General features: G+C 44.1%; 1 protein-coding gene across 20 annotated transcripts in view; it reads right to left on the bottom strand.

The window, feature by feature from the left end:
• Positions 1-24,068, bottom strand: part of RIMBP2 (RIMS binding protein 2) — a 240,764-nt gene that overhangs the window by 131,744 nt on the left and 84,952 nt on the right. For all 20 annotated transcript variants that reach the window (XM_053279070.1, XM_053279076.1, XM_053279081.1 and 17 more), the window contains one exon: positions 19,652-19,792. In XM_053279070.1, coding sequence (XP_053135045.1) covers positions 19,652-19,792 — 141 coding nt within the window. The remainder of the gene's footprint in view (positions 1-19,651; positions 19,793-24,068) is intronic.

The raw sequence follows: 24,068 nt of genomic DNA, 5'->3' as shown, positions 1-24,068 counted from the left end.
GGACCCCTACTGCCAGCAACACCTCTTGTGACACCTACAAGAAGCCACTTACTGGTCAACCATTTTCTGGAACATCCCTGGCTGCATCATATGTGCACACACTGCATGACAACATGGCTGACAGACCTATGCAAGAAGAGGTCTCCATGTATATGTAGAAAGACCTCGCACTCCTTTTGCCAACTAACCCTAACCCACCACCAACACCAACACCTTTGCATTCCACTTTGGAGTCCAGAAGAACCTTTTCAAAACCTAGTAGTCTGAAGCCCAAACAAATCTGGATGCAGAAATATGTTTCTTCTGATATATTTCCAGGCTGATATAATAAGAAGTTATGCCCATCTCTCAAACCCATGTTGCACATGCTTCTCACAGAACAATTTGCTTTAAAGTTTCTCTGCTCTATAGGGATAAAAGCCATGAAATATAATTAGAAGACTATTAGCAAGATTTATCAGTAGCATCGAAGGGAGTTCTAGGCCAACTTTTCATTGAAAATTATTTAATGGGTCACTGAAAGGAACTAGTCCTTAGGCTAAATGGCCTTTATTTTCCTATTGATTGAAAGGATGCCGCTTCTAGGGTTTGTTTTTATGTCCAGCTGTTCCATAGCATGAAGCAAGCAGTGCTATCATCCACACTGCCTGGGTGTGTGTGTGTGTGTGTAAGGTTTTGAGGTTGAATTTACTGCCACAATTGGAGCAGAGTCCTGGGCAGGAAACCATCAGGTATTCAATAATGCCCCCCATCCCAGACACATACTGAGGTCATTCATGGAATCAAAAACTATGTTCTACCTGGGTTTGAGAACTGTGTGTGCTCCCAATTTTTGATTCAGTAGAAGCAAGTAGGAGGAAAACCTGGGTAGCTTTTGCTCGTACCTTGCTTCCATACAATCACTTCTACCCAGGTTTTTTTTCGTACATTGCTTCCACACAACTGAAAATTGGGAGCACACACAGCTCCCAAACCTGGGTAAAACACAGTTTTTGATTGTGTGAATGCCCTCACTCAGTGGCTGGGAAAATATCATTTCTGCCCAGTGGATGGGCAAAGCCATGCATACATGAGATATGATGCAGTAGAATGATTGCTATGAGAACAGCAGTGGTAAATAAGAGGATGGCCCTTGTGCTATCTTTGAAATTGTGAGAGCTATGGAGTCTGCCCATGACATGCCCTGCCTCACACCCCATCCATACTGATCAAGTAGTCTGCTGCAAAATAGGGCACTGGACTCCTTTGCTCAAATTGATATAGCATTCACTGAAGCACAGAACCCAGGTTGGGCACAGCCCAGCCTGGGAGAAATCTTACCGTTTTGTTGCCTATACTGGGTTGCCAAAGTTCAAAGGCCTGAATGATTTGAAAAACTGGCTGAATGGGCCACTGGGGGTGATAATGGAGGTCTGCAGGGGGGGAGGGGGAACCTCCACGGACCCCCCCCCCCCCCGCCACCCCAAGGAACTCCCCTGAAGGGGATAAGGTAATAAATATTATTATTATTTTTAAAATTCATGAACTCCTCCGGACAGAACTGAACCAGAGGGGGGCGGGTTTCGAGGGGGTGCCAGACCAAACTGGCCTGGTCAGGTTCAAGTCTGGTCTGGACTCGAACCGAACTGGGCCAGCCAGTTCCATACACATGCTTAATCTGGGTTGGTAGCAGGTCTTCAAGGTTTCAGATGAGTCCTTCCCAGCCCTACCTGGAGATATCAGGGATTGACCCCGGGACTTTCTGCATGCAAAACAGATGCTCTACCACTCTACCACCTTCCCTCCATGATTCTTGTATCAAATTCTGACCCACACACACACACACAGCTTGTCCACATAATCCCCATTGGGTGGGAGGAGTGCCCAGCCAGGGTAGGAGAGCTTGGCACGCTTCCCACTGGTGGTCATGAGAATCCCAAAGATCGAGGTAGGAGGGGGGAGCAGAATGATCATGTGGGAGGCAGGAGCTGGGTTGGATGGGCACGCCCTACTCAGATTATCGCCCAAGCATTTTACTGAGGGTGGACAAAAAGCCACCCTACCCTCCTACATGTTCACTGTTCCCTCCCTCCTCGGCCTTGACATTTGGAGTTCTCATGTCTACCAATCAAGAGTGTGCCCAGCTCTTCTACCCAGATGGGGATTGTGTGAACAAGTCTACAGCAGAAGAATTATATATTGTGATCTGCCTTGTGGATACACAGCCCTCCAGCTTCTGTAGTCCCAGGCATGTAGTCCAGCGTGGTGTAGTGGTTAGAGTGCTGGACTAGGACCGGGGAGACCCGAGTTCAAATCCCCATTCAGCCATGGAACTAGCTGGGTAACTCGGGGTCAGTCACTTCTCTCTCAACCTAACCTACTTCACAGGGTTGTTGTGAAAGAGAAACTCAAGTATGTAGTATACCGCTCTGGGCTCCTTGGAGGAAGAGCGGGATATAAATGTAATAATAATAATAATGTAGCAAAAACAGGAGGTTGCCAACCATGTTCAAATTATTAACTGGAATAATAGCAGATGAAGTGATGCAACACTTATTAACTAACAAACAGCTTCCAGTTGAACAGAAAGGAAATTGCCTGAACACCAGAGGCACAAAAGACCAGCTGCTAATTGACAAAATGATTTTAGAAAATTGCAAGAGAAGAAAAACAAATCTAAGTGTTGCATGGATTGACTACAAGAAAGCCTTCGATTCATTGCCTCACACATGGTACTAAAATGTTTAGAAACAACTGGTGTCAGCAAAAACATTCAGATATTAATTAAAAAAGCAATGAGCATGTAGAGTACACAGTTTACAATCAATGGCGAGACACTTGGACAGGTTAGCATTAGAAGAGGCATTTTCCAAGGGGACTCACTATCCCCTCTGTTGTTAGTAATCGCCATGACTCCACTTTCACAAATACTAAACAAAACAGGCCTCGGATACCAAACATCTAAAACATCGAGTAAAATCAACCATCTGCTGTACATGGACGATCTGAAGTTGTATGGAAAGTCCCAGTCAGAAATCGAATCACTGCTAAACACTGTCCGTATATTCAGTAGCGATATAGCAATGGAGTTTGGACTAGACAAGTGTGCTGCATTAATAATGAACAGAGGAAAAATAAGAAAAACAGAAGGAATAGAACTGCCCAATGGAAGCAACATCAAGAACCTGGAAGAGAAAGAACCTTACAAATACTTGGGCATTCTCCAGGCTGATAACATCGCACACACTGAAGTTAAAAGAAAAATTGGAAGTGAATACATCAGGAGAGTTAGAAAAATCCTAAAGTCCAAACTCAATGGCGGGAACACCATACAAGCCATAAACACCTGGGCTATACTTGTTATCAGATACACTGCAGGAATAATAGACTGGACCCAGGCAGAGCTAGAGACACTAGATCGTAAGACCAGGAAAATCATGACCATCAATCATGCTCTGCGCCCCCGCAGTAATGTCGATAGGCTATACCTCCCTCGCAGCTCAGGTGGAAGAGGAATGCTGCAAGTCCATCAAACAGTAGAGGAGGAGAAAAGAGGCCTTGAAGAATATATCAAGGACAGTGAAGAAGATGCACTTCAAATGGTCAATAACGACAAACTATTCAACACCAATGAAACAAAGCAGGCCTACAAGAAAGAACAAGTCAAGAACCGAGCAGAAAAATGGAAAAGAAGCCATGGTCAATAATTGCACAATATAAGTGGAAAATCAGACATCATAAAGACCTGGCAATGGCTTAGGAATGGCAACTTGAAGAAAGAAACGGAGGGTTTAATACTGGCTGCACAAGAACAGGCACTAAGAACAAATGCAATACGAGCAAAAGTAGAAAAGTCAACAACAAACAGCAAGTGCCGCCTTTGTAAAGAAGCAGATGAAACAGTGGACCACCTGATCAGCTGTTGTAAAAAGGTCACACAGACTGACTACAAACAAAGGCATGACAAGGTAGCAGGGATGATACACTGGAACATCTGCAAAAAATACAAGCTACCTGTAGCCAAAAATTGGTGGGACCATAAAATTGAAAAAGTTGAAGAAAATGAAGATGCAAAAATACTATGGGACTTCCGACTACAAACAGACAAACATCTGCCACACAATGCACCAGATATAACTATAGTCGAGAAGAAAGAAAAACAAGTTATAAGAATCGACATCGCAATACCAGGGGATAGCAGAATGGAAGAAAAAGAAATAGAAAAAATAACAAAATACAAAGATCTACAAATGGAAATTGAAAGGCTGTGGCAGAAAAAGACCAAAATAATCCCAGTGGTCACTGGCGCCCTGGGTGCAGTCCCAAAAGACCTTGAACAGCACCTCAACACCATAGGGGCCACAGAAATCACCATCAGCCAATTACAAAAAGCAACTTTACTGGGAACAGCCTATATTCTGCGACGATATCTATAATAATAACAGCAACAATATTGACCATAAAATTCTGGCATCCCAGGTCCTTGGGAAGGACTCGATGTCTGGATAAAACAAACCAGTCAATAACACCTGTCTGACTGTGTAAATAAATAAATAAATAATGAAGCAAAAGCAGGAGGTTCATAGAGTTAGGCCACATGGCTGGTGAACACAGTTCAGTTTGGTAGGTCACAGGTTGTGCAGGCCTTGGGTAAGACCTCAGCTGGTAGTTTCTCAGAGGACAAAACCAAAATAAAGTGATTCAGTCCCATATGAGAGGACACAGGAAACATGGATGCAGATGCTGTAGGGCCAAGCACCATCCTACTTACAGCAGAGCCAAGCACCATCCTGTCTCCAATGGCTTCTGTTGTAGAAGGAATAAGAACCACCACCACCCCAAAATTAGATGAGATATCTGTTACAAAATACTGTTAACCTCTGGATGAATTACTGTTTTGCAAGTCAGTAGATAAGCAAAACTGTAGATGATGTTAAAATAGGTGCACAATGGGGGAAATGTAATTACATTTTGTAATAATTTAATCTGATTCCTTTTTTGTGGATGGACAGGATGTGTTTTAACTTGGTTGTACAAGAAGTAAAATTTAATAATGAAGTAAGGATGAGTGTTGATTATTTAAGCAGATAGAATGGATCTTACACACACACACACACACACACACACACAACCAACTAACACCATAACGGCTTAATAAACCACAGGGTAATAGGCAACTGAGTTGATTATCAGGCTGCTCACTTTTCAAGTTGTTGTCATTCATGTGTTTTGGTTGAAGAACTTTTCATTTACCCAAGTCAATTTAGAATGGGCCAGTAATGGCAAGATTACTAATTTTCAGATTCAGCTAGTTATTCCAAACCAATGTCTAATTCCTCACTTTTATACTTGCTGCTCCAGAATACACTCCAGAACACTCCTAAGAGGCCACATCCTCAGCTAGGGGTGGAACCAGAAAATGTGGCCTCGGTCCCTCTTCCACACATTCCTATCCATTTATATGTTGTGTACATAAGACTCTATAGACTGCATCTGAATATGGAAGTTTCACTTTCACTTCTCATGGTTTAAGAACATCGACTAAGAGAAGCAATGCTAAGACCACCTGGACTAATTATTTCTGGACTAACCAAGGTTAAGAAACCTACAGAAACTAACCTTTTCACCATTACCTTCTTGCTAAATCCATAATATTGCATTAATGGGTGGGTGGGGCGATCATAGGGAGAGGAAAGATATACCATTTTAAAAAACACTACTGTTAATATTCTAAAGCAGAGGTGAGGGGTTGCTTCACTGTTGTTTTCTTTAAAACAACAACAAAAATAAAATAAAAGATCTAATTCACAACCATTTGTAAAGATTTCAGACAGCTGCCTGAACATGTTTTCCAGTTCCAGATTTAGCAAACTCAGGATAATCCATTCCTCACAGTTTTCCAGCATAGCATCACTACAGGGCTATGTAGAGGAAAGAAAAGGTGTTTCCTCAAAGCAGATGACTTCTTGAGGAATCAGGGTGTGAGCCAATTCTATTCCAAGGCTTCTCAAGAGAGACAGGGTTCTAAATAAAGCAAATGCAACACAGATGCACCCACGGATGAGAGGGAGAAAATGTGTCTGGGTGGGGGACAGATTGGGCAACATGCCACACTGCGGCACGCCACACAATCTGCTGAACAGATGAAGCTGCCTTATACAGAGGAGGGCCACGAGTCCATCTGTGTCTGTATTGTCTACACTGACCGGCAGTGGCTGCTTACGGTTTCAGATAGGGATATTTCGCAGCCCTGTCTAGCGATGCTGCTGCCAGGGGTTGAACCGGGGAATTTCTGCATGCAAAACAGATGCTTTCCCATTGAACTGCAGCCCCACCTCCATTTGCACCTATCACAAGTGTCTCTCCTCAGCTCTCTCTTCCACAGAAACAAAACTCAGACACCAAAATAGATCATATGAGGGGGTCCAAAGGCTGTATGCACAGAAACATGTGTTTCTGTAAACATATGTTTCTGTGTGCACAAAAACAACTGTATGCACAGATATATAGATATAGATATAGATATAGATATACACACACACACATATACATACACACACACACACACACACACACACAGAGCTTTTTAAAATAATATAAAGTACTGATACACTGAGAATATGTTGTCTTTCTCCACATCTCTTTATTTGCCAGACAAATAAACTACTGGAGCATTTGTGCTTCTTAAAAAAAAATAATAATGGGCTGTTTCAGGGCAAAGTAAAAATGCCTTTCCTGATATTTTGCCACTCCATTCACAATCAGCAGCATCAGGAGAGGGCATTTTAGCCATTTGGAAGGGCCTCATCAGTGGTGGCACTCTTCTTCTGGGCAGCATGTGGCCACCGTTTGTGTTCCTCATAAGTCCCCTGGCAATAGCACAACATCATGTGGCACTGCTCCAATGGGACTCCTGTAGAGTCATAAGAACAGCCCTGCTGGATCAGGCCCAAGGCTTATCTAGTCCAGTGTTTTCACACAGTGGCCCACCAGATGCCTCTGGGGAGGCCACAGGCAAGAGGTGAGGGCATGCCAGTCGTGGGGTGGGGGTGGAAGGGTGGCCATCAGCTGGCCAGAAGAGCAGCACAACCACTGCAGAAATGCCAGGAGCAAAAGAAAGGTGAGCATGGAGGGCAGCTTCTATGCAAATTCCTCCCTACTCCCAAATTTAGACCCAAATGTTCTCCCAGGAGAACTTTCACCCTGTGGTGTTTTTGGTTAATCCATTCCGTGATCCAGGCCAGCTTCTGAATGAGGTTTAGTTACTTGTATTCCAGTCCTGGGGTAGAGATGGGGCTGACAAACTGCCAGCACCAAGAGCATGGAAAAGCAGTCTGCACTTCCCTCTCCATACATAATATCTATTTCATTAAACTATTAATTTTCCCAATTCCATTCCGCCGCCTTGTCCTTGCATACCACAACTATTTCCTTTGGGTTCCGCACACTCCAGCTTTAGCATATCTTATTTGAAAAGCTCTCTAAAAAGCAACACTTATTTATTTATTTATTTATTTTTATTTTTATACCACCCACTACTGAAGCCTTTAGGTGGTAGAAATGTTACAACACTTAAAAACTATGCATCGCCCCCCAAAAAGCATTTAAAACACATTTAAAAGAAATAGCATTTAAAATGCTTTTTTAAGCTGCATGAAAAAGCATAGCTTGAAGTGTGCACATCCTGGATTTTTAATGTTCAGGCCATCCCCCTGCCCTTGCACTCTATGGACTCGTTTTCCCCTGGGGTGTTTTATTCTTCTTGGTGGGCTGCAGCTCTCGTTTCCCACATCTGCCACTTTCTGCTGGTACATCAATTTATCGCTGGCATGTACCAAGCAGACTCAGATGCCACAGGTGGAGCTCACATCAACGTGGTGTCTCTTTGAACACAAATATGTTTCCATAAAGGCAGTTTACACATGTGCTGTTATTTGTCAAGTGAGGAGGAGACATGGGGGCAGGGATGACCCTAAGGGGTAGCAAGCGTGCCCACAAATATTTCCAGGTCTCTCAGCCAACCGACTGGACGTTTACAACAAAGTGTCGTGCAATACAGTCATAGTATATTACGGGCCTAAAGCTTGAATTAATTATTTTAAACAGTCTTTGTTCTTTAAAGAAGCCCCATTCACTCAATCCTCTACCCCTGAAGCAGCAGCAGAAGCCAGTGCAGCCAAGTAGCACAGTCATCTCCCCTGCAGATTTCAGCTGGCCGGATATTGACCTCCCTCCCCATCTCAGTCTTTCCTGCCACATGGTTCTGGACAGGAAGATAAACCTAGACATAAGAACAGCCCTGCTGGATCAGGCCCAAGGCCTGATCTAATCCAGCATCCTGTTTCACACAGTGGCCCACCAGACACCTCTAAGCCAAAAGGTAAGAGGTGAGGGCATGCCTTCTCTCCTGCTGCTGCTCCCCTGCAACAGGCATTTAGAGGCATCTTGCCTCTGAGGATGGAGGTGGCCCATAGTCCCAGGCCAGTATGATAGCCCTGTCCTCCATGAATTTGTCTAAGCCCCTTTGAAAGCCATCCAAGCTAGTGGCCATCACCACATCCTGTAATTATGTGCTGCCACCGTGTGAAAAAGTACTTCCTTTTGTCGGTCCTAAATTTCCCAGCCTTCAGTTTCATGGGATGACCCCTGGTTCTAATGTTATGAGAGAGGGAGAAAAGTTTCTCCCTGTCCACTCTCTCTACTCCATGCATAATTTTATACACCTCTATCATGTCTCCCTGTAGCTGCCTCTTTTCCAAACTAAAAAGCCCAGATGCTGTAGCCTTGCCTCATAAGAACGGGAAAGTTTGGCATCTGATTCATTTACTGAATAAGTTTGCAAATATCAAGCAACCTTCATTAACAAAGTAAACAAACTAACACCAGCTTATCTTACCTCTGTAAGTTTTTGAGGTATAGCAAAATCCTCACTCCCCTAATAACGTTATTTGCCAAACTACGAATTTGTTCTAGAGTCGCCCTGCGTCTGTGGGGGTTGAGTGCAATGTTCCCTCTAAGGAGTGTGCATGTGTGCACACTCACACATTTTTTGATGTCCACTCAGTCAATTTTAGATCCCGCTCAGGCTGAATCTGGAAGGCCCCACTCTGAATGCACGTGCTCACACACTGCCTTGATACTGCCTCCCGGAACAAAACTCATTCTGCACACAGGTGAAAATAATTAGAGAGAACACTGGTTGAGTGCATGTCCAAAGATGCACAATTAAGTCACAATTAACACTTTCCATGTTTGGAAACCTGACCAAATTCAAGGGGGAAAGAAAGAGATCGGGGTTTGAGGCAGCTGCGAGCAAAAGTACCAGACCAGGTTCTGACCCAACAAAGGTCAAGGCTGAAGGAGCTGAGGTCCGGAACTACTAAGTCAGTTGCAGGCAGACACAGCTCAAAGATGCTGTGAAATTTCTCCTTGGGAGAAAGCCTGACATGCAGAGAGAATTCCCACTTGGGAGAAATTGACACCATTGCACAATAGCCTGCCTCTAAACACAGTGCCCCAGTTCACATATTCAGCTGGGAACAGCACCAAAATAGTTGGGTGGAAGAGAAGTACAAATTCTGGGTGTTCAGCACAGAGATGGCTTCCTGGGAGAACTGTGGCTGCAGGGCCGTGTGGAGGTCCTGTTCATTCAGTTTCTCCCCCTTGAAGATAGGAAGCTTCTCCATTTGATGGCTGATCCTCAGGTTTGGTGCTCATTTTGATGGTTATGTGATTTCAAAAACTCTGAACAAGCCCCAGTTTAAAAAAATAAATAAATCACACCTCTTGACAAAATCCTACAGAAAAATACAGATTCTACTTCCTGAAAACCTGGCAAGGAGAAGTGTGTGTGTAAAATTCCAAAGTGTTTATAGGTTGACTGTTTTGGATTTCCTTAAATACATCCTCTGAATGGGCCAAATATTTACTGTATGTGTTAGAGTAAACATGGAAAACATCTGTTATTGTACAATATTTAACAGAAGCAAAGAGCGGACTTTGAATAAACACAGATGTACACATTAATACACGGACTTTGAAACTCGCTGGGTTTGCTTGGAGCTGAAAATTAAACACCCTGGTTCTATCATCTGGCAAGGAGGGCAAAAACTAGTTTAGATTTTTCACATGCATTCTTTTATTTAGCCATTTTTACTCTGCCTTTTCATCCAGTGCACCCACAAGGCAGCTTACAAGAAAAGCCTACTCCATCTGAAACAGTACAAGTCAGGAAACCAAAGAATATATTCATGCACACAATCAAATCTAGTAAATTGTAATTATTATTATTATTATTATTATTATTATTATTATTATTATTATTATTAACAGTGGACCACCTACTCAGCTGTTGTAAAAAGATTGCACAGACTGACTTCAAACAAAGGCATGACAAGGTAGCAGGGATGATACACTGGAACATCTGCAAAAAATACAAGCTACCTGTAGCCAAAAACTGGTGGGACCATAAAATTGAAAAAGTTGTAGAAAATGAAGATGCAAAAATATTATGGGACTTCCGACTACAAACAGACAAACATCTGCTACACAATACACCAGATATAACTGTAGTCGAGAAGATAGAAAAACAAGTTAAAATAATTGACATAGCAATACCAGAGGAAAGCAGAATAGAAGAAAAAGAAATAGAAAAAAATAACAAAATACAAAGATCTACAAATAGAAATGGAAAGGCTGTGGCAGAAGAAGACCAAAATAATCCCAGTAGTAACTGGCGCCCTAGGTGGAATTCCAAAATACCTTGAAGAGCACCTCAACACCATAGGGGCGACAGAAATCACCATCAGCCAATTACAAAAAGCAACTTTACTGGGAACAGCCTATATTCTGTGACTATATCTATAATAACAGCAACAACACTGATAATAAAATTCAGCCATCCCAGGTCCTTGGGAAGGACTTGATGTCCAGATAAAACAACCAGTCAATAACACCTGTCTGACTGTGTAAACAAGAAATAATAATAATGATATAATAAAAAAGCAGTAGAATTCCTGGTAAAACCTGAAATGAGGGGGTGGGGGAAAGAGGAAGGAAAGGAACAGGAGAAAAATCCTCTCATCTGAATCACAGTGGCTAGAATGGCCTCTAAGAATAGGGTACATGGGTGTCCGTCGGATTTTTTTCAAGCAGGGTGGTGGTGGTGGTGGTGGTAAAAGCCTGGAATCCAATACCCAATTATCTGGGAGTAAGCCCCACTGAATTCAATGGTACTGACTCAATGGGGGGGGGCACTCTTGCCCCCTTCTGGACATCCATGGAGTACAGGATAGTGTACAGGGTGGATGCATGGTGATGGGGCAGGAAAGGTTCCTAGATCTGGAGAACAAAGGGAGTGTAGATGTGGGGATCATCATCCAGACTACTGAAGGACACAGTTGCTGCTGATGATGAAAGCAACATTTGCAGGCACATTAGCAACCTTTTATCAGCATCTGTTGCAAACTACAAGCAATTCCATTTACATTTAGACTTACATGTCGTTTACTGACAACTGCAGCCAGTGGTAAATGCCACAGTTGCCTAGTAACTAACAGGTAAGCACTGCAACAGCCAGGGACGGAAGGGTGTGCATTGCATGCGTAATGCCTGGAGACAAAGAAGATGTTTGTCTGCAGAGACTATTTGGCCTTGCTCCTTATCAGGACATTGCACCGTTGCTTCCCTTCCAACAGGTGTCTAAAGACACAGCACGGGAAATGAGGACTCACCATGCTCAGACCTTTGGACCTACCATGTCGGAGAATAAAGCCACTGTTGCAGGTGTAGCTTTTTGCAGTTCATTCAGAGCAGAGGTTAAAGAGTGGACTTGTTTGGGAATGCTTTAAGGAGTGATACTCTGTGTCTGTGAGGCACCAGCAGCTACAAGCCACGCAGACTTCCTCAAGGATGCATCTATGCTCCAATGCAAATCAAGATGTCCCCAGATCTCACCTTTGCCATGAACTCATTGGGCAGCCTGAGGCAAACCTTTCGGCTTCCCAGCTGCCATGTGAACCCTGCCGCCTGCTAAGATCATCAGGGGAGGTCCGGTTGTGGTTACCACCGGCTCATTTGCTGGCAAGCCCAAATCAGGCCTTCTCTAGGGTTCCCCCAGGGCTCTGGAACGTGCTCCCACATGAAATCAGAACCTCCCCATCTCTGGCTGTTTTTAAGCAACTTTTGAAAATGAACCTATTTCCGGCTTTTAGTGTAGAAGGTTTTAAAGTTGTTGTTTTTTAATTGATGCTCATTTTAATTTATTTTATATGATTTAAGATGTAATTGTTATTGGGTTTTAACTGTAAACCACCCAGAGATTTTATACCCCCTGGCGGTATATAAATATGATTAATAAATAAAATAAATAAAGGGGATAACACAACTCATTGACCTTACAGAGTTGCTGTAAGGATAACAAGATAATTCACAAAAAGGCCTTTGCGCACCCAAAAAATGCTACACAATGCTAAGTATTATTACTACTTTGGGTCTCCTCTGTGGTTAACTAGAGCAGCACTATGAGGACCACAGAGAAATGCAGACCTCCATCATTTTGAAGGGAGAGCATCCCATCCACAATGTCTAACAGGCCGTCCTTCACCAATTCCCTAATCTTATCTGACACAGGAGATAGGGCCACTTTGCATCTCACCACACAGAGGGGAGAAATTAGAATACTCTTTGAACTACGGAAAGTGTGACCCACAGTCGCCTGGGCCCACTCCCCTCTGACATGGCTTTGAAGCTAGAGGGCAAAGGCCTGGCCAATGTTCACCATTTTCCATCTGCAAATGGGTGTTCCAGGGAAGGAGCTGTAGAGACTGATGCTCTCTCAGCCAAGGACCTGCCTATGGATAAAGTCAAGTCAAGTTGTGCTGTCAAGTCACAGAACCCTGTGGTTGTCTTTGGTAGAATACAGGAGGGGTTTACTGCGCAGTATGAGATGATACCTTCCAGCATCTTCCTATGTAGCTGCTGCCCGATATAGGTGTTTCCTATAGTCTGCGAAACATACCAGCAGGGATTCAAACCAGCAACCTCTCGCTTCCTAGGCAAGTTACTTCCCCGCAGCGTCATTAGGTGGCTTGCCTACTGATAGACTAAGGTAAAACTCAGTGCTAGTCAGTTAGTAAATGCTTTTGTATTTTCTTTTGAATTCCTGTGTGCTTTTACTTCCAGTTTCTTCCGACCCCCCCCCCCAATTCCTTATTCTGTGTGCAACCCTTGTTTCTTAATAAAGTTCATATACTTAGAAGTGGCTTCAGTCTGATTTAACAGGTCCTGGAGAGTTACTTGCAAAACCCTTCCCCATGTGCCTTGTAAGGTCATTCGCTATTGTTGAGGAGTTTTCAGAATAATATATTTTTGTTTAGAGCTGGGTTGTGTAGACTCTGGCTGTACAGTGCCTGTAAGTCCCAAGCCAGACAGTTCTAGCTTACTGAAGCCATGTCTAAGCCAGGTCCATGGCTTTAGATCAGTCTTCAACTAGTGGCAGCCTACCTCGAAGCAGCAGTGTGCTCCTTGATTTGGGATCAGAGCACTCTCTCTACTGAGGGTAAATTCCCAGAAAGCAAAGAGTAACCCGCATTTCATCACAGATGCTATATATTATTACTACTTCAGATCTCTGCTGTGGTTAACTAGAGCAGCACTATGAGGACCACAGAGGCCATAGCAGCCCTATGGAGGTGATACAAATGGTTTGAAATCAGGAGCACCATAGGGAAATATCCTGGGGAATGCAGGTGTGGTTCTCCCCTCGACCCACCCCCATTCCATTCTTGTAAAGGTTCGTGTCTGCTTAGCTCCAGAAATCTCATGCTCCCATTCGCTAGAACCAGTGGTTCCCAACCAGGGTTCCTCCAGATGTTGCTGGGGATCATCCCCACTAGCTGGGGATGATGCAAGTCATAGTTCATCAACATCTGGAGGAACCCTGGTTGGGAACCACTGACACTAGACCCTCACCTGGAACAACGCTAAGCTTCTATACAGCTTTTTAATGAATGCTGAATAATATTAACTGGAGGAAAAATAGACAACCCACAAAACAACGTTTTAAAGCAGTTACCCAGTTTCTACACAAAAACAAACCTTTTCCACAGAGCAGGGCTGCACAACTTCTGCCCTCCACCTGTTGTTGGGACTACAATTCTCATCATTCCAAGCCACAGTGGCCAATGGTCAGGGATGATGGAAGTTGTAGTCCTGCATCTGCAGAAGGGCCACAGCTGGGCAGCCCTGCCATAGAAGGTACAATGATCAAGGTGCTGCAGCCAACCTCAGCTCACTGACGAGCATCCCTGCATGAAACATGTATCCAGACACCTATTTGTTGTACTTTACATTTTTAGGCACAGACCTAAAAACTGTGATGTGCAAGGAAGCTCTCCTGTGCCTTCTTCCTACAAGCAAGAGAGGAGAGTACACTTTGTTGATCCTCAAGATTGCAATAAGACATGGGGAAGGAAATCTTTGAAATGTGTATGAATTTGGCCCCTTGATCTAGAAGAACAACAATGCAGCATTAGGGAGACATTCACCTCCAACTGAAGCTAAAAGGGATTAAACAAATTCATGTAGGATACGCTATCACTGGCTATTAGCCATTATAGTTAAATGGAGCCTCCCAGCTCAGAGGTAGTGTATCTGAATGCCAGACAGTACAGAACAACAGAGGGAGGGAGCTATTACCTTCAAGCCTTACTTGTGTGTATTCCAGCATCATCTGGATGATCACTGTGGGAAGCCCTTCAATCCGGCTTCTGTCTGATCCTGCAGGTCTCTTCTTATGTTCAATGGCAGGATTCCCATTAAAAAGGTAAATGGATCTAGACTGCACTCTTACTCCTGTTTTGTATACACAAACAACCTTTGGGGATTCTGCAGGGAGGCAAGGACTGGCAGCCTGCAAGATGACGTTCTGTAATAATACAACCACATCTTCCAGCCAGACACCACTGAAACAGAATCCTCCACAGAGACCATGCAAATGTTCTGTAACTGCATAGACCTAACTCTAGCTTTAGAGAGCCTGCCCAGACGATGTAACAGAAGAGAATCCCCGGTATCCAAACAGAGGAAGGTCATCCTATACAAAAAGCTCAAGACACACATTGTGATTTTGCTTTAGAAAATTGTATTCTTTTCATCCATATCAGATTGCGGAGACTATCTTATGCCAACAAGGCAAAAGTAAGGTTCACCCAACACACACTTCCGTGGAAGTCATATGAATCTATAGGTCATGTGGACAAGCACCCATGTTTGGGAGCAGAACTGAATATTATTATAGGCATAGAAGCCTACGTATCTCTTTGTCACATTACAGTGTGACCAAAAGATTAATCGCTCTGGCCTGTCTTTCAGATAAATTTGCCAGTTATCTTTCAGAAGAAAAAATGGGATACAAATGACTGAAACTAGAACGAAATGCTAAGCAGAGAGGTGCGGACAGTTCTTTCTTCTCCCCCTCACTCTGAGTCAGCTGCACTGCTAGACACAGCAGAGAATGCAACTCCCCAACCTTCCTTTTCCCGGAATGAGGAAGGTGTTGAGAAGGAGGCTCTTACTTTTTCCCAGCATGTCCCAGCCTGACACTTAACTCCTCAGTCATAGGTGAGAAAAGAGACAGAGGGTCAGACTTCCCACAGACTCTCTCTTTGACTCTCTCCATGCCCCCATTTTCTTATTCACTCTCTTCCCCCTTCTCTGTTCTCAGGTCTCCTGCTCCTTAGTTCAGAATCTTTCACCCTTTCTCCCTACTCCCCCTGATGCCTGGAACTGCCTCTCAGAAGACCTCTGTGAAATCCACCAAACGCCGTGATGCCTTTGGCACAACCCCATACCCCAAATGTAACTCAATCCAACCACGGTTTGGTATCATGACTGAACCCAGCTAGAGAAAAAGACTGTGAGCAAGTCCACAAGAGTGTCCTCACTTCAGTCTCTGAGAAGCTGGTGTGTGTTGGCCTTCTGTAAAGACGTATGCAATACATTACAAGAAGTTGCAGTTGGTGTATAATGATGCGTTAGCCACAAATAATGCCTACAGCAAAGGCTCTTCAAAGCCTTTCGGATTTATCCATGAAATATACAGCATTAACCTGCAATTTTCAGACTTCTGCTCCACTTTGTCTGGGAAAGAAAAGCCAGTGGCCCTACAAGTGACAAAGAGGTTCTCAGACCACACATGATTTCCTGGAGTCTCCCAACTTGCAATCAGACCCGTGCAGTATAACTGTGTAGACCTGTTGACGCAAGTCTAACTGCAAGATCACAGGCCTTCGTTATATCCAGTAAATGAAAAGCTTTAAGGGTGATCACTGAGCATGGCGAGCTGAATTCCCCTGGCATTGGGCTGTATTCAGCACTGGAAAATTGACCATGCAAAATTTCAGCTAAGTCAACTCATTCAACTTAGGTTGGAGCTGCAATATAATTTTCCCCACCTTAATCGCATTCCTTTCCCAAAACATCAAGCCAAGGGTGTTATTTGCCAGGGCTTTCTTCTTCTGAATAGCAGACGCAGAAATAGCATTTTGTGCAGAGAAAAAGGAAACGTTGATTTTAAAAAAAAATTAAGTACAGCTATTCATATTGAGCAGATCACATGGCTGCATCTGGAACTCTGAAACTGCTGATTTGGATTTCAGGACTGGCTTGTTAGCTTATTTAATATGCACTCATTCAGCTTAATTCTCCATTTGAAAAGCTGGCCAGGAAAAAGAAAAGTGCTCAACACGCAGCTTGTGTCCCACAAGGCAGCCATCCTTGCAACTGTGCAGGCTGCAAAATTCTGTCGGAAAGCAGTATATAAATATACTTTATTATTATTATTATTATTATTATTATTAATAATAATAATAATAATAATAATAATAATAATAATAATAATAATAATACACTTGGTTGCTAATTTGGCAGATGTGGATGGAAGGATGCAGCGTATGGACTTACTGCCAGGCATGACCAGAGGACAATGGGCAAGAGGCAGGCAAATGTGACAGAGGACTGAAATAGGCCTCTTGTCCAGTCCCCATGTCCAGTCCCCACAACCCCCATTGAGATCTATGTAGTGGAAAATACAAGGAGCTGCCTTATACAAAGTAAGATCCTTATTTTCATCTAGACTAGTGCTTTTGATCCTGGCACCACCTTTTCAGATCCTCAGACAGAAGCCTCTCGTCTTAGCCCTGTTACACAAGGAGGCTATTCTCATGACCACTGGAAAGCGGGCTAAGGGAGCCCAGCCCTCTTTCCAGTGGTCGTGTGCTGCAACGGGAGCCGCACAGCTCCCAGCCGCAAACCTCGCTAAATACAGGATTTGCAGGACAATACAGGACAAACCCTGTTAAGCGAGGTTAGTGGAGCGAGCGCTTCACTAACCCCATTTCACTGATTGTGAGTCACCATGGCACGGCTCCACGCCGCGGTGACTCATGAGGAGACCCCCAACTGGGGGGCTCCAACAAGCCTCCCATCACAGGGGTCTCCCAAGAATGCCCCATGCACTCGCATGGGGCATGCTGGGACTTCTGGGGCCTGGGCGGCCCCTGATCCCCACCTCCCCAACCGGCTCAGTGATGGATCCAGTTACTGTGTGGGTGGCCAATCCGGCCACCCAGGGCTCAGCTGTGTGCAGGGAGAGTGGGCTTGACTCGCTCTCCCTGCCAAACCCCTCCCGGCTCTACACACCGATCATGTTTAGAGCCTCAAGATATTTTTGTTTTTAACTGAAGATACCAGGAACTGAATGTGGGATGTTATACATGCAAAGCAGGGGACCACAGTATAGAATCCAAGGGAATGAGTTGTGGTATGCAAGGACAAGGCAGTGGAGTGGAATCAGGAATAGTAATAGCAAAGCAGAGCAAAGTAGTAATTGAAGCACAAGCACACAAGTTAGTCTCAAGGCCAGATATGGAACTCATCATAGCACTCACCAAGAAATATTACACACACACACACACACACACACACACACACACACACACACAGCTGAGCTGCCACTGTCCATTTCTTGCCACAACACCATCTCACAAACAGACCAAACCACAATGCAAGAAAGGCAGGCAGGCAGGCAGGGCACCCAAATTCTGCCTTTGTCAATCTGAGATCCAGCAAAATCAGATAGTTAATAATATAGCAGTAATAGCACTGCATATCGTACTCAGTGCTGAGAAAATAAAACTGCAAACTCCTTCCTTCCTCCTCTCCTAATGTATCCTTTTCAAGGGGACACTTAGGGCTGTCTCTGCCTCCTCCTCCACAGTCTCTTTGAACACATTTCAAAATTCCCTCCTTTTTTGTTCTCCCTCCCTCTTCCCTCCACCCAGCCAGTGGGGGCAAAGTTGCCCATGACAACACTAGTGGTGTAGTGGTTAGAGTGCTGGACTAGGACCAGGGAGACCCGAGTTCAAATCCCCATTCAGCCCTGAAACTAGCTGGGTGACTCTGAGCCAGTCACTTCTCTCTCAGCCTAACCTACTTCACAGGGTTGTTGTGAGGAGAAACTCAAGTATGTAGTACACTGCTCTGGGCTCCTTGGAGGAAGAGCAGGATATAAATGTAATAACAACAACAACAACAACAACATGTAGGATAACAAGCCAACCAAGAAACAAGGAGATCTCAAGCCAATCGGAAGCCAGTGCCAGAAAATCAATCAGCAAAGGGAAAACCCCACCAGAATGGCACTCAAATCAATTTGAGCTCTAATCAGGGTCAATCTGACTCAAACTTGAATCAGGCCTTTTATTCTAAGGGCAACTCGATTCGAGTTTGAAACACTCACATTGGCCTGATACGAGCTCAAATTGATTTGCACATCTCTACTCCATATATCTTCCTATAATTTAATGGCCATTTCATAGACACAAAATAACCAGATTGGAAGGGACTGTCATTGACTAGTCCAACATCAAAGGACACCAACACACACCCACAGACTATCCACTAAACAGCTTACCATAACAGAAAGCCAGCGCAAATAAGGAGGTGCCACATGAAGGTCCAGAAGGAACCTTCACATGCATGGGGTAAAGCTGTCAAGTCACTAGCTCAATTCCACAGGATGAGGATTCATTTAGATCCTGAACTTGAAGCAAACCCCATCACCAAATGGCCCATATAGAAATCATACCGGGCCACTTCTCCACCCTGAGCAACATCATCTCTCTGGCTGTAGCAGCCTGTTAACATATGATTATGATTTTTATTGAGTCAGACCCTTGGCCAATCTAGTCAGGATTGTCTACATGGCAGTGTAGGGCTCTCTCTGGGCTTTTAGTGTAGGGCTTTCAGACATGAATTTCCCAGCCCCATATGGAGATGCCAAGGACTGAACCTGGAACTTTCTGCAGGTGTTCTACCACTGAGCTACAGCCCCACTGGGACATCTCATGGCTGTGAAACTCCACGTAAACAGCACTTCCATTTATCCAACTGTCTAACTAGCCTGATTGGGTGTGGAGAATGAAGCACGTCTCCCAAATTATTCATGTCGATGGAACTACACCGTGGGGAATGTGGAATCCCAAACACCCTGAAGTCAATGGGGTTTCTCATCAGTTTCAAAGCTGATACATAAAACCGAATGAACTACAAAATTGCATTTCTCTCCGAGCAAGCCACAGAAATATATTTTAAAGGAAAATTAAAAACTTACTAAAAAGCTCCAGTGACAATTCTCTTGGCTTAGTGCGGTGACATTAGACTGAAACGCATGGGTTTTGTCCTCTAAAAAACAGTTCCGACCAAACGTTTTCTGTGGAGCTGCAGGCTGAAAGTATGGCAGTTCATTTCCAGACTGTGAGGGAGATAAGAGCAGAGAGGAGACACAGTTCAAAACCTTTAATTTAAGAAAAATTGTACAAACTTGAACACTGGGTTCTCTTTTCGGTGTTTTTTAAAAAAAACAATGGAGTTTAATACAATGCTTTTAAACACCACAATTGTCTGTACAGTGTCTACAAGCAGCAGCAGTGGCAATAAAATAAAATAAAATTGAGTGCAGCTATCCATCTGTCACTGCTGCTGTTCTATGGAATGAAGCTAAGTTTGCTCCCCACCCTTCAGAAGTGTGTGTTCTGCACACCAAAACATTGATATAAAAGCAGCTGTTTCAGACGACCAGAAAAATACCTGGGGGGAGAAGGTCATACAAATGTAACACTTGGGTATGGATGTTCTTTAGATTTTCAGGAGGAAAATGAGTGAGTGAACAGCATCATTACCTAATAAAAAGGCTAGTGTGGAAGCACCCTCACACAGCCAGCATAGCGTAGTGGTTAGAGTGTTGGACTAGGACCAGGAAGACCCAAGTTTTAATTCCCATTCAACCATGAAACTCACTGGGTGACTCTGGGCCAGTCATGTATCTCTCTCAGCCTAACCTACCTCACAGGGTTGTTGTGAGGATAAAAATAAGCATGTACACCACTCTGAGCTCCTTGGAGGAAGAGCGGGATATAAATGTAATAAATAAATGTAATAAACATTTTTCACATATGGCTCTAAGAACATTAGACAGTCATTTGATGTTTATAAGGCAGGCCTGCAAAACATAAGGCCCAGGTGCCAGACCTGGCCCAAAGGGACTTTTTTGCTGCCTCCCAGGTAGGCATAACCTGCAGCAACAGCACTCCAGAAAGGCTACTCTTTGGGTCAGATCCCTCTTCTCCATCCCTCCATCCTCTGTCCTCCCTGAAACTGCCGTACAGCACAACCCTATGCATGTTTCCTTGAAAATATTACCACAGGGGTCCCAGTGAGGCTTTCTCCTAAGGAAGTATGCCTAGGACTGCAACCAGAAAGCAACAGTGATTTAGGGAGAGGAGGGATTTGGCATTTCTTTGGGGGCGGGTGCACTCCAGGTACTCCACTGTCTGAGCAAGGACAGAGCCTATTTTCTGGCCACTATGTTTAGTTAAAATTGTGGGCTCCTTGACAGGGGGGAAGATCCACAAATAATTAAAAAATGCTTTCATTAATATTTTTAATACTTAATTTTAATGTAATAATATGCTAAAAATTGACCTCAACCCCTGAACACCATGTTGTGGTTGGTTCCAGCTCACTGGGGCATTTGAGTTGTGCACCCCTGTTATACAGGATATAAAGTGGAGGAGAATCCTGTCAAATATACTGTTATTACTACTATTTACATACCGCTTTTCAACAGAAGTTTCCAAAGCGGCTGACATGGAAATATAATTAATTAATTAATTAAAGGCTCCCTGTCCCCAAAGGACTCCTAATCTAAAAAGAAGCATAAGGTAGACACCAGCAACAGCCTAACCCTGACTGATGACTTTCAATCCAGCTGGAAACAGTCAATTATGACTAATATATTGTCCCTGGGCCTATCCCCACCCCACTTAGTTAACATGGGCTATGATAAGGCCAGTCCCTTTAAGTGGCGTAGCGGGGAAATGCTTGACTAACAAGCAGAAGGTTGCCAGTTTGAATCCCCGCTGCTACTATATCAGGCAGCAGCAATATAGGAAGATACTGAAAGGCATCTTCTCACACTGAGCGGGAGGAGGCAAGGGTCAACCCCTCCTGTATTCTCCCAAAGAAAACCACAGGGCTCTGTGGGCGCCAGGAGTCGAAATCAACTTGACGGCACACCTGATGGCACACAGCCAAGGCTCTTATCAAACAGCGTATTACTGACATAGAGCGCCAATAGGCAAAGCCCCGAACTGCCTCATCAGTAAAGGACTCAGGTATACTAGCTTTCCTGTGGCATACCTAACACAACTGGAAGTCCCAAAGCACAGGAGGGCCTCCACGCTGGCACATTGCCATGTTCTTCCCTCAGCAGTGCTTGAAGGACAATATAGGAAGATCCCACTCTCGGAATGTCAATGCTCCTGAGACTCAGGGCAAATAGAAACAACAGGGCACATCCTCCTTCAGTGTTTGTACTACAGGGACATCCGTGCCACCTTCATTCTACCATTATTACATAAGTATCCTGATCATACGGACCAATTTTACACCTCTTTACTGCTGATAGCACAACCCTGCCACCACTTACAGTGTTGCCAGGTTCTGTGTGGCAGCAATTAAAATCCGGCGGATGAGGACCTCTTGCTCGTGCCCAGCACCCAACTATATGGTCTAACTTGAGCACACCTTTGCCTGCGGCCTCAGAGCACTTCCTGGCAACCCAGCGCTCCTAGAGGGCTCCAGGCCCACAGCTGCTTGGCTTTTTATCTTGCCCTAATTGATAAAACTCTTACTATGTCTATAGTTGCCCGTGTATGATTTTATAGGTCCTTTTATGGCTCCACATTTTTCATATAACTTTTTAATGCATCCTTGCTTCTCTCTTTTATGCCTTTTTTTTTAAAAATTTTTTTATGATGCCTTTTCTAAATATTTGTGCCCATTTTTTACCATTCTTAACGACAGTTAACTGAAATTTTGAGGTCTCGGCCATTAAGGGTCATTTAGTTTGCAGTCTTGCTTTGTTTTAGACAGCCAAAGTTTTATTTTAAATTTTACTTCTATTTCTGATTGTTATAGTCTTTTATGATAGTCTTTCAGTATATTGTGCACCCCTAGGCTTTTAATAACTACTTTTACTTTTAATATGCAATATGTAATCACCCCTTATACTTTATGCTGGTCTATGACCATAATAAATATTGATTTGATACCAGCAACAGCCACTGGAGGGATGCGGGCTAGATCAGGCCAGTTACTCTCCCCCTGCTAAATATAAGAGAATTGCCAGTTTAAAAGGTGCCTCTTTGCTCAGTTGGAAGGGAACAAGATGGTTCCCTGTCTCAAAAGGGCTCACACTCTAAAAAGGAACATAGACACCAACAACAGCTTCTGATGGGATGTGGTGCTCTGCCTTGTAAATAAGTTGCCCAAAGTAAACCACTAACCCCAGCACGCGCCACACAAAAAACCCAAACAAAAACAAAACAAAACACACCACCTTGTACTTTCCTGCTTTAGAGAATCACTGGTAGTGAGGGTGTTGCATTTTTGTTAAGAAATGAAAACAGAAACACCAATTTTTGATATGCCTCTAATAATACAGCCTTCCCATCATCTGCAGCCACAATGGCCAGTAGCCAAGGATGGTGGAACATTCGCAGGAGGAGGGCCACTGTTTGAGACCCCTGCTCAGGCAGTGACACATGTCTCTCCAAATAAATCTGTTTGCCAGGAGGGCTTCTCATGAATGTAAATACATTTCTTTATCGAGGCAAAAGTTGACTCAACTTTATGTTACTATTTGCAAGTTGTCCCTGATGAATTAAAAATGGTGCACAACACAACCAACCATGTCTTGTAATTATCTCATACATATAGCATAGGCTGTCTATTGTGAAACTCTTTTTTTAATTAGCAGGCTAGATTGTAATATTGTAAGTAATAGGGCAGATTTCATTCTTCATCAGCAAGGATGATACGCCAACATCGAAAACGCGTGGAGATGCTATCTCTCCTGCCGTTGCAACCTGCAAGCCGCCAGCCATGCACAGCAACCCATCAGGGACATGATAATCCTCTTGGAAGTGCCGTGGTGGGGAGGTGGGGTCAGGTACTATTGCAGATTTGTTCAACTGACCAATATGTGAATGCACACCCTCCATTCCGGAGCAGACATGAGCTAAAAGCCCTGTGTGGGAAAGGCCCAGCAGTTTGCCCCCCATTGCCATAGGACATGGCTAGGCAACCTTGGCTTTCCAGCTGCTGCTGAACGACAACCCTCATCATCCCCAGCCACAATGTTGTGGTTGGGGGTGATGGTATTTTATTTCAGCAACAGCTGGAAAGCCAAGGTTGCCTCCTCTGCCATAGGAGTTCCAGGGCCCCCACCCCAAATTGGAGGATGAGGCAGACAGTTCAGAGATAAAACACGGTGGGAAGACCCTACGGCCCCAGGTGAGTCTGTGCTGCCACGACCCTCCACCTCAGAACAACTAGGGGAACCCGAGCCAGCAACTCCACCATCCATGTCCAGAAGCCCCAGCCCCAATATTGGTCAATGCACATCTCTTCTCCCCACCTCATCTTCCTGGTCACGTCTAGGGAAGGAAACACGTGATGTAATACCG

Source organism: Hemicordylus capensis, chromosome 15 (genome assembly GCF_027244095.1).
Source record: "Hemicordylus capensis ecotype Gifberg chromosome 15, rHemCap1.1.pri, whole genome shotgun sequence".
Classification (NCBI taxonomy): domain Eukaryota; kingdom Metazoa; phylum Chordata; class Lepidosauria; order Squamata; family Cordylidae; genus Hemicordylus; species Hemicordylus capensis.
The sequence above is the reverse complement of the archived record's forward strand: the minus strand, read 5'-3'. Positions and strand labels throughout refer to the sequence as shown.